Source organism: Triturus cristatus, chromosome 7 (assembly GCF_964204655.1).
Source record: "Triturus cristatus chromosome 7, aTriCri1.1, whole genome shotgun sequence".
In the NCBI taxonomy this organism is placed as follows: domain Eukaryota; kingdom Metazoa; phylum Chordata; class Amphibia; order Caudata; family Salamandridae; genus Triturus; species Triturus cristatus.
The window spans coordinates 980,337,587-980,358,409 of record NC_140590.1 but is presented as its reverse complement, the minus strand read 5'-3'; the positions used below and the strand labels follow the sequence as shown (position 1 = coordinate 980,358,409).

The 20,823-nt window shown below is 44.4% G+C and overlaps 1 protein-coding gene across 1 annotated transcript in view; it reads left to right on the top strand.

The window, feature by feature from the left end:
* Positions 1–13: 13 nt before the first annotated feature.
* The window catches only part of LOC146810948 (serine/threonine-protein phosphatase 2A catalytic subunit alpha isoform-like), a 195,967-nt gene continuing 175,157 nt past the window's right edge, over positions 14–20,823 (top strand). The window contains exon 1 of the mRNA XM_085618017.1: positions 14–288. Within this exon, the coding sequence (XP_085474143.1) occupies positions 187–288 (102 nt within the window). The 5' untranslated portion in view covers positions 14–186. The remainder of the gene's footprint in view (positions 289–20,823) is intronic.

Here is a 20,823-nt window from a genome sequence, read left to right as displayed (position 1 = left end):
GGCTACGAAGGAAGGGCGCTGCTGACGCATTAGAGCCACGCCTCCTTAGCGCTTTCCGGCCTTGCTGGGGCTGTCTTTCTTCCTCCTCCTCCGAGCTCACGGAGGGATCGGCGCCGGAGCTTCGTTCTCGGAGAAGGCGCCGTGTCACCCTTTTATATTTGAACCGAGAGCTAGACGTTGCCCGCCATGGACGAGAAGGCGTTTTGTAAAGAGCTGGACCAATGGATAGAGCAGCTCAATGAGTGCAAGCAGCTGTCCGAAGGCCAAGTGAAGACCCTGTGCGAGAAGGTGCGAGGGAGGGGTGGGTTGGGGGCAGGGCGAAATTGCGCTCGGCAGGCGAGGGAGGGCCGAAGGAATGAATGCACTCTCGGAGTAGTAAGTTAAGTAGGTGAGGAAACCCACTGCGAGAATAGGGTAGAATGGGAAAGGTTGTTTGCACCAGCTTATCGAGTGCTTTTTCGAGGGCCTTCTGGACAGGTGACACCAATAGGCTTGAGAACTCGATTTGTGTTGAATGAAGGTGGTCATGTACGTTTATTCATATATACATCTTAAACCAGTTGTCCTTTTTGTCCCAAACAGTCGTTCACCTCCGCCTGACACTGGAGACAATCGCACATCACCATGTCACATTCATCGCGTACCTTAACGATGTAGGTAACATTTCCTGAGCCCACAAACTGGCGGGCCCCTTAGTGTCGTTGGCTCCTGACTCAACAGTCGATGCTGTAAATTGCTTTGGCCCATTGACCTGAAAATACTCTTTCTTTTGACTGATTAAAATCCACTAGACGTGAACGGAAGCGTCAACATAACGACATGAAACTGGTCTAATGCATTTGAATGAGGATGACACTTGTCAAATGGAGATTTTATAAAAGCAACTGTAGTTTGTCCCGGGCTTGGGTGTCCGTCTTAGATGCTATTGGGCTGTCGTTTGCTTATGAGAGTAAGCAGGTGGCAGATAGGTTAAGGGACTGCAATCCCTTTGATTCGGATCTAAAGTGAGAGTGGAAGGGTAAGACGAGGAGTGAACTGAATGTTGCCTGTGGAGTGAAGGGGCGGTCAGAGGCAGTCTCCCCTTAATTTTAGGCGAATCGTGGCTCCTCCACCCTTTTCACTGCCGTCTCGGTTTCGCTGCGTTTTTTTTCCATTCTCGATGTACGCTCATCCTCAAGTTCGTACTCCTCTTGCCTAAATCTCCCCTATACACCGATTTCTGGGCTTGGTTCATAGCCTGACACGTGAATCCTTCCATCTATCATATTCCTTTAGGTTACCCTGCATGTGGTCCTCATTACAATGATCCGGTAATTGATGTTTAAGTTATTGCACCTGATAATATCCGAGTCGGAATTTATTGTTAGTGATACCACTGAATTTCTTGCTCTGCGATAATAGAACGTGGAGTTTGATGCATACTGTTGTGCCAAATAAATATGCTCCAGTAAATACTTCGAATTTGTCTCACCTAAATATCGGTTACAATTGCGCTATTTGCATAACCGTGACTACACGTAGCAATTCGCCGGGCCGCTGTAAGGAGGGCCATGGAAACCGTCAAGGGCGGCGGTGCGCCCCTCCCCCTGCTTTGGTAACTGCTCTTAAGATGGCGCTGCTGTTTTGGAATGTTTCTCCTTCAGCTCGGGGCTGCTCGGCAACAACTGCCTCCTCAATGCTAGGACAGGACTTCCCTTTAGATGTTCAAGTGTCCCGTCCTCGTTGTTAGGTAAATGGAACATTAAATACTGATGTTCAGTGGTCACCATATTGTAATAACCTGCATAGCCATGCATTGTAACTTCATTCGATAGTCTGTCGGATTCAGGCCCGCATTTCTTCGATGCTTCGTTGCACACTCCGATACCTCCAGTATAACTACTGTAGTAAATAAATGTGGTAACCTCCAACCATTATTCAAGCTGAAGAAACTTGCAGTAAACAAGACAACCATTCCATTAGAGATGATTCAAACTGAACGTACTGTTGCGTTTTAAAGTGCTTTTCTAAAACACGTTGCATTTAAACAGTGCAGTTCACTTAGCGAGGTGTTAAACAGACGGACATGCACGTCTTTAACTATAGCCAGAAGAAATGTCAATCTGTAGCATATTTATTCAATGAATGGCTATTATGTAACCATGTGAACTGAAGTTTATAAGTGTGTGTTGAATGGCTTTTGAGTTGGGCTTGTATTTGCCAAGATTTGTTAATTGTCTATTAGACAGAGTTTATTATTTGAAACAGAAGCATACTAATTTATTTTAAGTATCCAGCGGTAGCACTTGTCGATTTTGGACAATTGCAGTGTAAGAGGAAAACGGTGGTGAAAATTAGCAATGTCGGTGATATTCTCCATAAGTGAATATTTTGGCAAGTACCCAAATATTCACTGTCGTTAATTAATATTCCAGAGTGTTACCTGTTTGGTAGACTACTCATGCTTTCTGTGATATTCGAGCAGGTACCAAAGTGTTGCAATGACAGCAGGATGCATAGGAAGTTAATAATGCCCCTAAGATGACAAGAATATATCTACTCCCCAGTTTCCTATCTTTTCATTAAGGATGAATATGGTACTGAAGCACCAAAATATTGGTTCTATTCCTACACTTGATTTTAAGACCAAGAACTTGGTTGCAGCATACAGAGGGTGTCTTTTTGAACTGGAATTAGATAACTTAATTGCTGATGATCATATTTTATCTGTTTGTAAAGGTATCCGCAGTGCTTGACAGAACTTGAACTCTCTAAAGGACTTTGTTTTTGCCAAAAGGGCAATTTTCTTAACATTATATAAAAGCATTTGGTGGACACACAGGAGAGGAGAAAAGTAATGGAAAGAAGCCAGTCTGGTCTCTTTCGATTGAAATGTGTGTTTTTTTTTTTTTACACGATCAATACTGTGCTCTTAAACAATTTATAGATAACTAAAATGTCCCACCTTTGAAATATGCGAGTTACCTTTTTATTAAATACTGGTTAAACCCACATTCAAATTAGTTTGTGTGGAGGCAAAATAGACCACGCCCTAAACCCATGCCCCTTAAGGGCTGTGTATTAAGTTCGTTCAGTTACTTACAAGTGCCTTGGTAAGAGTGTTTTTTTGCACAGATAATGACAAGAGGAGTGAGAAAATGTTAAAGAAACAGGGGATTACCACAAACGTACCGATGGGGTACAAGGAGGAGTGGTAGAGTTGGAATGGCAAGCATTATGTTTGAAAAGTTGCGGTGAATGCCAGGAATCTGTATATTTCGTTGATTGAGGAGAAAATGGCCTCGATGGAATAAAATAACTGGATGGCTTAAGAAAGAAATTAAATAGAAGGATTGCACATATAGGACCATGTAAATGGGGAGTTTCTAAAAGCTTGATAGGAAAACTAGATAAAAACAAAAACACAATAAAAACTTACACGGAGGAGAAAGGCAGGAAGTAACGAGAAGGGCAAGAGCAAAGGAGTAAGAGAAAGGGCTATCCAGGAAAAGATTAGGACCGAAAAAGCGAGTGTCATAAATTAGAGGGATTCACTGTGTGAAATATGGGTAAAAAGACTTTCAACTTAACATGCATGAGATATATCCATTAGTGCCAGGACCAATAGTTCATTAATTACCATTCCCAGCTGAGAGCTCAGCACATAACTAGAACTCAGAAAATTATTAGTATGATGATATGCACATAGCTGATGAGTGGGAACAATGCTCAGTTAAAAAAAAAATTAAAAATACAAAACAATGAGTCAGAAGTGTGTAGTTGCCGTCCTATGTTGTCATTCTACTTTAGCAAGGCACTTTATACACTTTTGATAACCTTTTCGAGAATTACCTTCATATGCAGCCATTCCTTTCCTAAAAGATTTGTACTTCCAAAATTCCAGTGAATAGCTTTTACATTTTTGCTAAGGTTTCAGCCTCATAAAACAGAGTGCGAGTGAGATGCTCATATTAAAATGCTTGGTGGCATAAATTTGGGAGAGGATGTGGTCTCGCAGCTAGACTGCCGACTTTGGAGCTGGGAAACCAAGGTTCGAGCCTCGGGGGCTGACTCCACATCCTCTGTTTCAGGGTAAATCACTTAACCCCTTCGCTGCTAGGCCTCCCGAACCCCCCCCCCCCCCCCCCGTGCTAAGCCTTTTTTTTGGCTATTTGGGGTACTTCGCGCTTAGGCCCCTGTAACTTTTTGACCACATAAGGTATCAACGCCAAATTTGCGTCCTTTTCTTCCAACATCATGGGGATTCTAAAGGTACCCAAGATTTGTGGATTTCCCTGGAGGGGTCCCAGAAATTAGCCAAAAATGTGTTTTTTGTGAAAAATGGGGAAAAAACGGGCTGCAAATGAAAGCGTCTGGGTTTTTCTCTGCAAATGGTATCAAAAAAGGGGTTTGTGGGGCTGAAATCACAATTTCCCCAGCTTTCAGGGAATGACAGACTTTTATCAGAAAACCAACATTTTTTACAGTTTTGGCATTTTTCTGGGACATAGCCTATTTTTGCGTGCTTTCAACCTCCTTCCAGTTAATGGTAGAAATGGGTGTGACAGCAATAATGGATCCTGGAAAGCTATACATTTTAGAAAAGTAGACACAATTCTGAATTCAGCCAGGGGTCATTTGTGTAGATCCATCGAGATTTCTTTATAGAAACTAACAGTTAAATATAGGAAAAATTGAAAATTAGTTGAGAAAAACAGCCTTTTGTGTCAACGTTTTTACCTGTAACTTCTTCTAATTATGACAGCTCTTTGAAAGCATTATACCGTTACATCCGCTGGACCTTCCTGGTTGTGGGGATATATATAGGACTTGGAGGTTCACCAATAACCCTACGAACCCAGAGTCAAAAACTGAGCAGCAATTTTCAATGGTTTTTTATGTTCCGAGTATATAGCAATTATTGTGGGAAAATGTATACATGGAAAAATCGGTATGAAAGACACCTATGTATTTCTGAAATGGGAACAAATTATAAAGTTTAGAAACAGTACATATTTGCACATTTTCGGAATTGGGAATACTCATACTAGCATGAGAATTAAAGACCTTTTTTTTTTTTTTTTTTTTTTTTACACATTGTCTTTCATTTGGAAGGCAGAAATGCATCAAAAATCAATAGGTAATAAGTTGCTTTACAAATCTGAATTACCCTAAGTCTCCCGATAAAAATGGTATCTCAGTTGTGTGGGTAGGCATAGTGCCCACGACAGGACATGGCTCAAAACCCGACGTGAACACACCACATTTTCACAATGAAAATGTACCCTTTTTTGGCGAAGTGTCTAGCTGTAGTTTTTGAACACTAGCTCTGCCGGCACCTAGGGAAACCTAGCAAACCTATACATTTTCGAAAAATAGACACCCAGGGGAATCAAGGATGGGGTGACTTAGTTGCCTCCCACCAGGTTCTGTTACCCAGAATCCCTTGCAAACCTAAATTGTAAAAAAAACATTTTCCCCACATTTCTATTGTGGAAAGTTCTGGAATCTGTGTGGATCCGCAAATTTTCACCCACCCCACGTTCCCCAAAGTCTTACGAGAAAAAAGGTACCTCACTTGGGTGGGTTGGCCTAGTGCCCGTGACAGGAAACGGTGCAAAACGCCATGTGGTCACACCTCAATTTCGCAGTAAAAAATGAGCCTTTTTTGGCAAAGTGCCTAGCTGTACTTTGTGAACCCTAGCTCTGCCGGCACCTAGGGAAACCTACCAAACCCACACATTTCTGAAAACTAGACACCAGTGGCTTCCAGGGAGGTATAGCTTGCTTGGATCCCCCAATGTTTCCTTACCCAGAATCCCCTGCAAACCTCAATTTTAGCTGAAAAAAATCACTTTTTTCACACATTATTGTATGGGAAAGTTGTGGCATCACCGGGCTCACACAAATTTCCCACCACCCAGCGTTCCCCCAGGTCTTCCGATTAAAAATAGTGCCTCACTTGTGTGGGAGGCCCAAGTGCCCACGACAGGCAAGGACCCAAAACATTTTTTGATAGGCAATGTTGATGTCGCCTCACTATGTTTTTGGCCCTTGCCTGTTGCGTGGTTGGGTCAAGAACCCGCAAGTGAGGTACCATTTTTGGCGGGAGAACTGGGGGGACGCCGCGTGGGAGGAAACTTGTGGATCTACCCAGATTACAGAACTTTCCCACACAGAAATTTGCGAAAAACGTGAATTTTTAGGCAAAATTTGAGGTTTCCAGGGGATTCTGGGTAGGAGAATGATGGGGGACCCACGCAAGCCATACCTCGCTGGACCCCCCGGGTGTCTAGTTTCCATAAATGTTTGGGTTTGGTAATTTTCCAAGACGTCCGCAGAGCCCGGGGACAAACACCCAGGTGACCCCCCCACCCCCCCCCCCCACCCCCTTGCAAAACCAGGTTGTTTTGTGATAATTTTGATATCACATCAATAGGTTTTGGGCCCTTGCCTGTTTCGGGTACTTGACCTTCCCACGCGAGTGAGGTATCATTTTTAGCGGGAGACCTGGGGGGACGCCGCGTGGGAGGAAACTTGTGGATCTACCCAGATTACAGAACTTTCCCACACAGAAATTTGCGAAAAAGGTGAATTTTTCAGCTAAATTTGAGGTTTGCAGGGAATTGTGGGTAGGAAAAGGTTAGGGGACCCACGCAAGCCATACCTCGCTGGACTACCCCGGGTGTCTGGTTTTCAGAAATGTGTGGGTTTGGTAGGTTTCCCTATGTGCCGGCTGCGCTAGGGTCCAAAATCCACAGGTAGGCATATTGCTAAAAACAACTCTGTGCCTAGTCGGCTTTCTGCCACCCGGGGGGGGGGGGTGCCCCGATATGCCCCCAAGGGGGGGCAGAAACACTGTGGCTATGTTTTTTTGGGGGGGCTGGCATTGGTATGCCCATTCTGGGCAGCCCCCACCCCCACGCATAAAAAAAGCCAGCGGAATCGTTGGCGTCTAGTGGGCTTTTTGCCCCCCCCCCCCCCAGCAGGGGGGGCAGATTGAGGGCTACTGCCCCTATCTCCCCTCCCCCCCCCCCCCCCCCCCACCCCCATGGGTGGCACAAAGTCCACTAGACGCCAGGGAGTTTTTTGGGCAAATTTTAATTGGGGTGGGGGCTGCCCAAAACAGGCATTCCAATGCCCCCACCCTAATTAAAGTTTGCCTAAAAAAATCCCTGGCGTCTAGTGGGCTTTTTGCCGCGCGGAGGGGCAGATTGGGGGCTACTGCCCCATCTGTACCCCAGGGGGGGGCAGAAAGGCTGTAATTTTTGCAGGAAGGGGGTGGGGGCATGGGCTTGCCAGTTTTGGGCAACCCCCAACCTAATTCAAATTTGCCCCAAAACAATCCCTGGCGTCTAGTGGGCCTTTTGCCCCCCCCCCCCCCCCCCCCCCTTGAGGGGCAGATTGGGGGCTAATGTCCCCATCTCCCCCCTATGGGAAGCAGAAAGTCCACTAGACGCCAGGGAGTTTTTTTCGGCAAATTTTAAATAGGGTGGGGGGCATGGGCATGCCCATATTGGGCAGCTCCCACCACAAATTAGAATAAAAAATCCCTGGCGTATAGTGGGCTTTCTGCCCCCGGGGGGGGGGGCAGCTTAGGGGCTACTGCCCGGGGCAGAAAGGCTGTACATTTTGCGGGGTGGGGGCATGAACATGCCCTTTATGGGCAGCCCCCACCCTAATAAATTATGTGGGCAAAAGTAAATATCTCTGGTGTCTAGTGGGCTTGGGGCGAGCAAAAGCCCATGCCCAAGGGGCTGCTCCCCCCCCCCCCCCCCCCCCCTCCCCTCCCTGGTGTCTAGTGGGTGGATCCCTGCTTGCTTGGGGGATCGCCCTCCTAGAGCGATCCCCAAGCAGGGATCCACTGGGGAGGGGTACCATTAGAGAGGGGAGATTCTCCCCTTTCCAATGATACCTCTCCCGTCTTTCTACGTGCCCGGGGGGCTGAGATAGCCCCCTGAGCACATAGAAAGTGAAACTGAAATGAGCCTAATTTTAGGCTCATTTCAGTTTCGGTTTTTGTGCTATGAAGACAGTGTGAGGTGCGCGCTGATCATGATTGCACAGAAACCAGGGAGGGGGCCTTGGGAGGTGGGGCAGCTCTTCCCCAGCTCCCAAGGATACAGGGGAATAATAGAAATCCCTCTGGTGTCTGCGGCAGAGGGATTTCGTGCCCCTGGCCTCATGACGGAATGGTTCCGTCATGAGCACAGGGGCACCGATGCTCATGACGGAACCATTCAGTCATGAGCATCGAAGGGGTTAATCTCCCCATGCGTACCCCCCAAAAAAGTGTACTTATGTAAAGTAACTGGTGCTCATGTAAAGCACTCCAGTACCTTCGGGTTGCGCTATATAAATCTCTTAAATGCTCGTTTCACAAATCAGATGACTTTCCATTGTGCCAAACTGAAAATTACTATTCACTCCCCCTGTATTTTTTCTCACCTGTTAAGGTTGGCATCGTCTTAGTGGGGAATGCATAGATTGAATTTGTTGTGAATTCTAGGTGCACAGGAGATGAGAATGTACCCGCTCTGTATATAACAAAATCTTGCCTGCCGTTTATATATTTGTTCTGCTTCGATTTATGGTGAAGTTGTTCTTGTCTATTGAATGCTGCTCTGCTGTTCTTGTGTGAGGAACAGGAACTTGAGTTTGAACATGAATATACATGTTGGTCCCCAGCAGATACGATGTTTGACGTTCATATTGTAATGACTTGATTTAAAAAGTAAAGAACGGTGGTTGGACAGAATGCAGAACAATGTCATACATTCACCCCAGTACAGAGATCTGGGCCTAAATCCATCGTTTTTTCGCTCCCCATGTCATTCCAGTTTGGACCCAGCCACATGCATGAGTCCCGTGCTCTCCATGCCACTGGAATCAAGCTATCCTGACTGAAGAGGGGTGAAACCTTGAAACCGGTCCCAGGATGCTTGGTTCCAGTCCAGGGAGGACCTGGCTTGGCTTTTCGAGCTGGACTGTTCCCATGAGGCACAGGGTCAAGACTGATTTGCATATGGCTGGGTTCAAACTGGAATGGCATGGTGAGTAAAAAAACAATGGATTTAGGCCCAGATCTCTGTACTGGGGTGAATGTATGACATTGTTCTGCGTTCTGTCCATCAACTGTGGTTTTTGCATTTGATTTAAAAAATAGGCAACTTCAAGCTCCGTTTCATTTTACTACATTGTATCATTTGATTTTGGTGGACCATAGAATTCTGTGTGCTTTAGTTTACCGGCTGAAATATGTTCCCCTTTTAGGCTTACCATTAACAATTTAATTGTTACACATTTATGTTACTGGTGGCTTAACTGCACAGTCTGGCATTGGGCTTGCAAACTCTTCTGAGCAGATCCCATCTAGTTTCTTCTGATGGTTTAACAAACCACTATGGTTTGGGCCTTGGTCCTTCATGAGTGGACTCCATATTTCTATTACCGGTGACTTAACAGCACTTCTAGGGGTTGGCTTATTGTCACTGCGGGGTGGATTGTTTTTCGCTATAGGACTGGGGTTAAACAGTGCCTACACAGACAGGTCTTTTATTTTTGTTTGTTTTTGCTTTAGAGTAGACTCTCCATCTTCCTGCCCCCCCCCCCTCCCATTTTTTAGAAGTTACCTGTGTCCAGTCATGTTTCGAAAAGGAAGGAGATCGTTGACTGTTTTCTTGACTCTGAGAACGGCAATAAGATTTGGCTGCTTGCAGTTCAGTGATGAACTGCAGGTTTTACTTGTTTGTATGTGCTACCATCTAAACTATTCCTCGTGCTTCCAGATTCCGTTCTCAGCATATGATGATGCTAAATTTGTTGCTCAAGACTGCAGCACACTACCTCATGCCTGGCAGGAATCCCTTTAATTAGTAATACCCACTTACACGATCCACCAGAAAGAGCTTTGAGAACACAACCAGAGATAGGCTAGTGCTATAGGAATGCAACACTATTATACCTGTTATACAACTTTATAGAGAGACCTGTTTTAAGGGCTGTTAATATACAAACTCCTCACATTGTGTAATGGCGCAAACGTTTGTAGTTTTGCTTATCTATTCAAATTCCTTGAACCTGCCCACTTTTGTGGCCTGTAGATGGAAACCATGGATTTTGTTTTATGTAGAACACACCTGACCAGTGTTTCTAGTTTATCTTTGTAATCTTGATACTGTTTTGCGCAGTAAATATTTTGAGAGCCCGTTGTTGGAATAGTCGTGTTTCTACAACTGTTGTCTTGAATTCTTATTGATAAATATACCTTCTAACAATTCATTTTAGAAATATGCATTTTGTTAACATTATTCAGCTGTCTTTTTGTTCCTTTCAACTATGGTTCCACACACGCACTACGCACTTGTACAATAAATCACATATCATACATTTTATGAAACTCAGAAACCAGGCATTCAAAAAATCCTATTGTTCCTCATTTGGTCATGCCAGTGGACCATACAGCAAAGAACAGTTGACGCACATTTCATGGATTACACCTACCTCCGGACCGACTAAAGTTAAAAACCTTAATACATCTGCTGCAACAAAGACTTTGGATATTCAGCCAATGCAGATTATTTACAACTTGATTATACCCAAATGAACACCAAGTATCCCCACTGTGTGTGATATAAAGAAAGAGACTGTAGGCCTTTAGGACCATTTCCCACATACCGTACTCCGAACAAGCACTTATGCAGTGCTTGATCCATATGTGCTCACAATTCGTCATATCCTACCAAGCATCTCGTTCATACCTGTAAGGAGACCATTGTATGTCTATGGGAAAAGCAGAAAAAAGCCACGCATTAAGACATTGAACACCCTTTACCACATCGAATGACGTAAAAACATCTCATAGTTCTTGATAAATCATAAGCTTGATGAAATAGAAACGGGGACCAAGATTAACCAATTCCTAAAAGGGAAAATTATATATTCACTGAAATAAACTAAAAGGTAAAGTAATGTTTATAGTTGGGTGAAAACTTCAGTGTCAATGTAACATTTCAAACTTAAAAAAAAAAAACCAACCTGTTAAAGTTATCTCAAGTAACTCATAACTGGTGTCCTAAGGTTTCTGTAGCTCGGCCCCCGCCATGCACAGGTTTCTCATCAATAATTTCATTGCAAATGTTGCAGTTACCTTATCAATGAAGTCATAGAAGATGTCATGAGTAATGTATTGGCTAGAGTGTAAGTTATAGTTCCCCTTTGGGTGCAAGTTATAGTTACTTGAGAACTATAACTGGTGAATTTCAGTTCTTCCTTTGTTTTTTTTTGGTTAAAATTTGACTTTGTCGCTGAAACTTTCACCCTACTATAACGTTACTTTAACCTTTTGGGGGTTTTCAGCAAATTTCTCTTTTTTTTTTTTTTGTTATTTTTTGTTGCCGCAAAGTAATATTTTATGAATTTACGTAAATTCCCCCTCTACTGCCGCGCACAGCGTTTGGCCCCAGGGACCACATCTCCTCGACCTTTTTATTTTTTTTAAAGAGAGGAGGTGCACACCCCCCTCCACAAGCAACTGTGAACCCCGGAGCCTTTATTTTTTTAATAAACCCCCAGGGTCCAAAAATATTCGTAATGAGGAGGGTGGCCCGTGACCCCTTTCTCAGAGGCTCAAGAGGCCCTGAGCGCACAAAACATATGGTATGGGAAGGGGGTTCTGCCCCCTCCCTAAGCCTTAATTGGTGTGGGGAATCCACCCCGAGGCCGAATTACATTCAGAAGCAGAAGGGGCCTCGAGGTCCCCCTCCCAACGCCTCATCAGGTGCCGGAGGCTCCATCCCATGGGTACTGTCTGTCTTCTTGGTGCGTGCCACCCCCCAAACAGTAAGTTGAGGGCTGCAGGAAGTGGGAGCCCCAGGGTCCCTGAGGATTCAGCTGGTTAAAAATAAGAGTTGGGGGAGAATGGACCACTTGTCCTGTGTAACCAGGGTCTTAGTTAAAGTGGGAGGCCATTGTTGTAAAAAACCCTCATATACGTACACAGGCGATGGGCAGTATGTTGATTCTCCGCCTCAGTGTAACGTAACCGCATGATCATTGGGTCTTTTCCTTTGTCGGTATGCTGACCTCCTCATGGAGGAAGACCAACTGGAAAGCAGGTGCCGAGACAGGTCACTATCCAGCTCTCCATTTTTGCCCTCAGTCATCGTAAAAATAATTCTGCTGCACTAACACCCTTCACTGCCACTGATGTAACTTCATAAATACACCTTATGTTGCTTTCACAGTCTAACCATATCACAACTTGCAGCATTTTCAATGTTATGTACAACAAAGCCATAGTTGTTGCTTATTTATGTCATGCAACTAACACGCATTGACAAAGCTAATAGTCCTGGCTTGTTGTAGCTCTAACGTTACTTGTTGTAGTATATATCTGCAGGCAATGACAGAAGCAGCAAAATACTAGTAGAGTGGCAAACTATGCTAAGCGCAGACTTGAACTTGCGTGTTTTAAGCAACGTCCTTAATTACATCGGCCACGCCTCTTTGAGAGACCTACAGTTTTTTTCGCCCACCTAAAATCCCGGTGTAAAGCGCACTTTGTACTTATACTCCTTGCTTACAAGAAACAAGGCTGGCAGTAAAAGATGTGCAGTTACTGCCAAACGTACTTCTTGTAAGCAACAACTATAAGTAAAAAGTACGTGTTTACACACCGCTTGCTGGTTTTCAATACACAAATAAAAAGCATTATCATTTACAATGCCAATAGCTGAAACTCTCACAAATGCGGGACCTATTGCATTGCAAATGCTTGTTTCTCTGCTTGATGGATCACCCCAAAACATCCCAAAAAGGAGCTCAGGTGGAAGACCATTTTTTGTAAATAAGTTTTGTGAAGATGTCAAAAGGCACTAAAGTTAATAGCAAACCTAAAAATGCTTTTCCTATGATAGTGGTCCTAACTAGAACTACCCAGTGGCGAGCATCATATCTATCTCTCAAACGAGGCCCACAACAAAGGAAGGTCCAGGCACACACAGTGGCTTGCTGAAACCGGCATATTTATTGGAATGGCATAATGCATTTCAGAGTAATTCCTTCAGATGCCTTCCCCCAACAAACAGTGCTGTCAGTGTCCAACCTTAAATGGTGCCTGCTTTGCTGCAATAGGCGAAAGTCGCACGTGGGCATAGCAGAAGTTTGGGTGCCTTAGGTAACTTCCTCCTCCCCATGTGGGTGGCGCTCACGCTCCTCCCAGTAGCACCAATGACCCAAGCACCACACTGCCGGTCCCACAAGCCAACATCCTAACGCTTCTGTGCCCCATGAGGAAATCCCGACCTGGCGTCTTGGACTGGAGTCAGTCCCAACAAATGTTGCTGGATGTTTAGACAGCGGCGGTAAGGCAGTTTTCCTTTTTTTTTTTTTTTTTTTATTACCACTGTTCTTGATTTTTAAGTAATGTATAAGGTTTGATTGGGATGTGAGAGTAGTAAGTGTGGGGCTTGTGTTGAAAGAACAATTCAATAATGTAAAGAAAATACATATTTCTAAAATTGCTAAAAGGTAATATTTTTATACATGCAGTATAGTTAAGAGTATTTTGTAATTTTGGTGCCTAATAATGTAGTACAATTATAGAATAATTCTCTAAGAAAGAAATATACGTTGTGCTGGGTTTGTTATATGTTGTAGGTTTTGCCTGCCAGATGGCGTTTAGCTGTCTGGTTTGCGAAAGATGATTGGTTGGGCCTTACCGAAAATAGCAGTGAGTTTAGAACCTTTCCATTGCTTACTGTTGGCTTTGTCACTCTCATTTGCAGCCTTCTTATTTATTGATTTTGATCTTGTTTAGCCTTCTCCTGGAGCATTTCCTCTACACCTTCATTTGATTGGCTGGTGTGCCCTTCCACTACTCTCAATTGGGAAACTGCTTTTTTCTTCAAGTGCTCCCCTCATGAGTGCATGTGTTTTCAAGATCCCGCCCTCATCTAATGCTTACTCCCGCATATCCCCTCCCTGAAAGCTCCTGGTCATTCCCTCCTCCCCCCCTACTTGCTGTCTCCATGGTTTGCTGCTTTTATTTCACAATGGGCTCTGTTGCTCCCGCTACCACCTCTATTCCCCCACCCACCACCATCTCTGTTGCTTCCTCATCCTCCCTGGCTTTAAAAAAAATATATAAATTGATTTTTGTCTGTTGTTCCTCCCTTCCACTCTCCATTGCTTCAGAAATCAGTTTTCCCTCACTTTTGCGAAGTAATTCACCAACAGTTTTGCAAGCTCATCTACTTACTACCCATCAAGGATACTGCAGATCTGTCTACCCTGTGTCTTCTGTGCCTTTATGATCATGGATGTAGGATGTTTCACGTGGAGAACCTTGGGAAAGCTACTCTTGGATGGCTTGATGAGGCCCAGTTCCTGGGTTGTAAGCTTTTGGGTTCCCTCGCCTCTGGTCCTTGTACCCTGTCTTTTGAGGCAAGCCGAAAATGTGAAACCTTTTGACTTTAATGTGGTGTAAATGCTTTTACCATGCTTCTGTAACGTCATCCACAGTACACACTTGCGAACCCAAATAACTAATATAACACAGGCTGCATTGAATGGTTCATTCAACACACTCTAGTGTATTTTGTAGCAGTGCAACCTGTCACACAAATGGGTAGAAATACACCCAACACGACTGCATGCTTCTTTACATAGACCTTGTACAGAATACTTAACTACACTCTAGTATCTCATTGCTCATGCTGAGGAGGTACATCAGACAGCTGCCAACCCTGCTTCCTCGCATACATTAGGTCCAGCATCATTTCTAGTGTCTCTGTGCTGTCTGAGCATTGGAAAAGCACATTTGTCATTCTGATCTGCAAGTCTTGCTGTTCTGTGGCCATCATGGGCTGGAATCATGATGGTCTGTAGATGTTTTATATAGGTCAAAGCCTATCAGATAGCGTAGCTGCCTGATATGCTAACAATACCTAGGGGACATTTGAAAAATGTCCGTGGGAATGCATTCAGCCCATTGCTTGGCATTGGCTTTGTGGTGTGTAACTCACATTAGCTTGCTTTCTATTTGCTAGCTTTATTTGTTTTTGGCAGTTTATCTTGAGTTAGTCTCCTCCCCAAACCTTATTTATTGTATTTTTTCACCAGTACTGAATTTCCGTAAACTGGCTTTTAAATACATTTCTTGTCTTGTGACATTTGCTGTGCCTTCAAAGACCGAGGTCAACGTTCAGGCTACGTCTTACAGGGAGCTTGGTGTTTACTCCCCCACCCCCCCCTCTGACTTCAAACTAAGAAGATGTATTCATGCTGGCTACTCGGGGTGTACTGTACTATTTTATATATATTTTTTTTCTAGCACCAAATAACATTTAAATGTCTAAGTGAACTGTGCATATATTTCAGAAAATGAAAAGCCCATATGAAGCATATTTTTGGGTAATTCTGAAGTGTAGTAGAATCACATATTTTAATGTGATCAAAACAAATCGCTTTACTAAATTGTGACATTTCCACACAGTATCTTTTTGATCTCTGCATAATTAAAACTGTACGTCTGGGCAAATGTAATAGTCTCTTCAATTGAATGTGTTGTCTGTAATGGCAATGTGCTACAAACCAAGCATACTCCACTTTACCTCACTCACTCTGCACCAGTCCACGCTACTGCACTCTACTCTGCACCGCTCCTCACTGTGCCCCTGCACTCTACTCTGCCGCACTCCACTTAATTCGACACTTCTGTACTCTACACCACTGTACTCTGTACCGATACCCTCCACCCTTGTATTCACCACTGCAGTCTTAGCCACTGCACTCTCTGCCAATCTACTCTGAGCCAATTTCCACCACTGCACTTTACTCTGAAACAATCTACCCTACACCACTCCACTTACAGCTAATACACTCTAAGCCACTGCACCCTGTGCCAATCTACTCTGCATCCCGGCACTGAGTGGTGTACAGTACTCTACAACTCTACAGTACTCCACAACTCTTTATGCCACTGCACGCTACACTATTGCACTACTTTACTCTGTACCACTCTACGCAACAGTACTCTACACTAATTCACCCTGCGCTACCCCGCACCACGCCACCCCACTTGGCGCTAATCTACTGTTCACCACTGCACTCGATTGACACTGCACGTTATGCCACTTCACTCTATGCCTCTGTAGTCTACTCTGCTACACTGAACTCTACGCCACTGTGCGACTGCATGCCACGCCCCTGCGATCTATGCCACTACACCCCACACAACTCAGTGCACCACTCTGCATCACTTTACTCTTCACCACTGCACTCTACACAAATGCACTTAACACCCCTCTATTCTAGTGCACTTCATGCCACTCTACTCACTAGTACTAGAAAAAAAATTGGGCAACCCAATAGACCCTTGGGTAAATTGAAATCAGTAATTGGTAAAAGTGCCTACAAGGTATTTTTTTAAACAAACTTTTAAACTCAAAATAAATTTATGAAGCCCTAGTTAGGCTGGTGACAAGTGAATTAACAAAGTTATTTATATTAACTCAATGCGGATTTATCTACAGCAAATGAAGAGAAACAGCAAAAATGTAAACCGGTTGTTTACTTTTGGAATCTAAATTTACATAAAAGATTCTATTACCAAAAAGGGTACAAAATATACTACACACAAATACAAAATTGACTGAAATCTTTTTCACAGCAACTGTTTTCATGTAGGCACGTTTGTTCTAGCCCGTTTCAAATATTTTCAAATGCGGAAAACATCATTTTTTGTAATGGAATCTTCTAGTACTTATGCTACTGCTGGTATATTTTCTAATCAATTAAAATAAACATCAGCATTTGCAATGCTAATAGCTCAAAAGTTTCACTAATGTTAGACCTATTGCATTGCAAATTCTTGTGTATCTTGCTAACACAAACTGCAGAAAGTTGTAAAGACCTGCTTGAAACTGGATATCTGTGTTGACTGGGTGCAGTCGCCTGTTTTCCTGTCTAGGTCTTTTCTTAGACCTTCTATGCGAGCCATCTCTTGAAAAGGCAGGAGGAAATGGGGAAGATGGCATATAAAAGAGTGATCTTTAAAAAATAAAAAGGTGCATTCCCTTTTGTACACTCCACAAACTGTACATATTTTCAGAAAGGAAAAACAATTCTAAATCCTTACATTGACAAGAAAATAGTTCTTAGTACCTATCCAATAAGATGTTCCTAATGAAAAATTAAGTGGCTTGACTTAAAGAGCAGTGAAAAAAGATTGAATAACGATTGATTCTTATGCAGTAAGAAAAGGCAAATTATGTGATACGTTTCATGATACTATTACTTCATTTCGGTCTTATTAGGTCGAGCCCTGGGCCAGCGTGCAGGCGCTGCTCTGGGGTTGATCTGTGGTAGTAGAGTAGGGGGGGGAGAAGCCATGCCCACGCTCACTTTTTCATTGGCTTGTGTTTGTCCTTTCTAAATGCTGCCTTCTGATTGGTTTATAGGCTGTTAGTCCCTCCTTATGACGCTCATGTCGTCATTTGTATCCTTCCATGGCTACTGGCCCCTTTACTTCGTGTTGCATGAGCACTATTTCTTCCTGTGCCCCCCTCCTGCTGTCCATGCCTTCCCTCCTGCCCCGCTCCCGTTGTTCGTGCCTTCCCGTCCACCCGCACTCCCGTTTGCAGCACTGTGCGTGTATTCGGCATTGACGTTATGTAGCATGCACTTTACAGTGCTCCTGGGGCACAAGCCGGGACTGACTACAGTGCTACCGTATTAGCAGTATGTCTACCCCCCCTGTGGCACAAGCAGGCATCCACTCCGGTGTGCCTTTCTTGTTTCACCCGCCGGGAGAAGGAAGCCTTTTACTGGCTCACTAGGAGTTTGGGGAGCCTTCCTGAAAAGAGATTTAAGGAATACTTGGGGACCCCACGTCTGCCGAACCGACATACCTGTGTGCTGCCTCCCTCCCGTAAGATGAATAAACAGCTACAGTGGAAGTGAATGGTAAGTGGGTGATCACGTCGCATGGATCCCGTTCAGCCCTCCTTTAGCATAAACAAATGTAGATGTTGAGGGGGATGTGTTGTGTTCATTGGACAGGCTGCAGGGGAGGGGAAGAGGGCGGGGCGGGGTCCTACCATTTTGCAGACACTGCACCCGTGATGTCCCAGACAATCCTGGCACTCAGGAACTTGCCTTGCCAGGGGTGATGACTTCCACTGTAAACTCCTGGCTCGTGAGGGGGATATGGGCCTGCAAGACAGTTTTACCACGGTCTGAAAATGCTGCGTATTTCACTTGGAGAGCAGGAGGTGTTTTTATTTCCCAGAGTCTCTGAAGTCGCATCTATCCGCTGCAGCGCTTCCATTCTGCAGGACTGTAGGGCAGGGGTCTTCAATCTGTGGGGCGCGACCCCCAGGGGGGGCGTGGAGACCTACAAAGGGGGTCGCGCATTCCCGGTCACACTCCTGCATGGAACTGCCTGGATCCAGAATCCAAAACGTTTGCTCTTCGTTTTGGATTCCGATTCAGTGCATCACAATGTGCTCTCTGATTGGAGGACATCGTAAAAGAATACAACGTCATCCACGACTGTCCTCCAATCAGAGAGACTGCAGGAAGAACATCAGGAAATGCCGGTAATGAGGCCATAAATATGCACCTGCGGAATGCTCTGGAGTGCTTCAATATCATTTTGTTCCGCTTCCTTGCACTCCGTCCTGTTGCCTTTCCTTGTCTTCCTCATTGTTGCTACTGCTGCTGTGTTTTTTCAGCTGGTGTAATTTTCACGCTTCTTCCTCGTGGCAGCCTTTGCAATCCTCTCTAAACTGTTTCCATGTTGCCAAGACAACCGAAGCTTCATAGAACTTGTAAGTAAACTGCCTCCCCCCCCCCCCCCCCCCCCCCCCCCCCACATCCACCATGACCTGGCTTTTCACCCCGCAGACATACACACAAACATACACGCACAGACATTCTTATCTATAAGAATTTTCCTGCCTGAAACTATTTCCCACAATACTTTCTTCCTCCTTGAAGATTGTCTCGTTTATGTTTTTTTGATTAGTTAGGATATTACGTAGGCCAGGCAGGCTGTTTTAATAAGGCATGTGTATATTAGCCTCGGGCCTATTTTGTTTGCTAAATTTCGAGGCCTCTCCTATTGTATTGTATGTTTTTTGAAGCGCAGTTTAAGCTCCGAAGAGTGTCAAAGTGCTGCACGAGGAGATACACAGAGGCAAACATGGAGTCAAACGTTGCAATTTATATACTGCTTTATTGCTTATATTGTATCCTATGAACCATAAAAACAAAAAAGCTCGAGGACAATCTGGATTAAGGGTTACTTTTCACCAAAACTTGCGAATTGCCCCTCAAACTTTGCATAAGAAGCTAGTAAAAAATAAGGGCAAATACTTGGAAGATAATGTATAACAATGAAATAGGAATAAAAAGACAGCTAAAATAGAAAACCAAACATACTGTGCCTATACATACAGAAGAAATAATGGTGCACAACACGTACCATAATATGTTATGAATGCGGATGGGAGATGGGTCTATGCGAGGCAGACTGGAAGGCAAGGAGAGAGGTGCGGAGTGAGAGGCAGGATGCGGGTATGAGAGAGGACTGGAGAGAAGGGGTGGATGATGTGAGTGAAGTGAGCAGACGCAAGGCGAGAGACGTGAAAGAGTGAGAGGGTGAGAGGAGATAGCCGATAGAGGTGACGAGGGTGGCATGGGAGGGAGAGAATTCGATTTAAGAGGTCGGGGATTAAGAGAATTGTGAAGTGGCGAAGGAAGTGCGGAAACGCAAGAGGAGAGGTGAGGGCAGAGAGGAGGGCTACTGTTGAAGGGTGAGAGAAGATAGCTGAGAGGTGATCTATGAGGTAAAAAGAAAATTTGATGCAACATGGGTGAGGGAGAGCAGCAATAGGGGAAGAGAGGGAATACTGTGGTGGGTGCTGGTTCAAGAAGGTGTGGGAGATCAAAGGGGCAAAGGGGAGATATGAAAGATGGATTTGTTTTAAGGGGGACCCCTGCTGCTCCCAAACCAGGGCCAGGTAAGATTTGGATATTTATTCTCAAAAGTGTAAATCTGCAGCACCTACGGGTCACCGGGTGACCCCGTCTCAGGATTTCGTTTTTGGCGTGGACATTGATGCCAGAGGAAACAAGAGAGGTGCTTGGTGCGTCTCACCCCTTTCCATGGTTGAGTGTGCATTTGTGCTCTGTCTTAGTTCAGCGTGCCTCTCTCTCTTAATCAGTGGTCTCTTTCGTACCACTCTCTTGTGACTGTCGTTAATCTTTATCTCACGCACTCTCTTTTTAAATATTTTGCCCGATTATTTGTCCTTTTCTTTCTCTTTAGAAAGTCTGGATCAGAAACCAGTTTCACATAACATTCATTAAAAAAAAAACAGCATTGTTAAAAAGATTTGTCCTGACACCAAAACAGAATTTTACTCTGTATGTGGATGTTGCTGCAGGCAGAAAAAACAAATACCGCCACAACGAAAACAAGCATTTTCAATTATAGCTGTTTTGATGTTTGTATATTTTCAAAAGTTGTTCGCAGCATTGAGTAATTGGGGCTTCATTTAAAGGTGTGGAGGGGATTGCAGGGTCCAAAGGATGGGGAGCAGCGGAGTGTCCAGAGGGCAGAGTGCCATGCAGGCTTGGTAGGGAACAGTGAATGGGCCTGGTTGAGCAGTGGTGGTTAGGCTCAGACTGCCCTGGTTATAGGCAGGGAGGGACACTAGAATTATGCAGTGTTGCTGTTGCTGTGTATTCTGCATAGCTATAGATTTGGCGTTGCGCATTCCACACAGCTATAGATTTGCCTCAATTTGTGAAGAACGTTAATATTTGTCAAATATT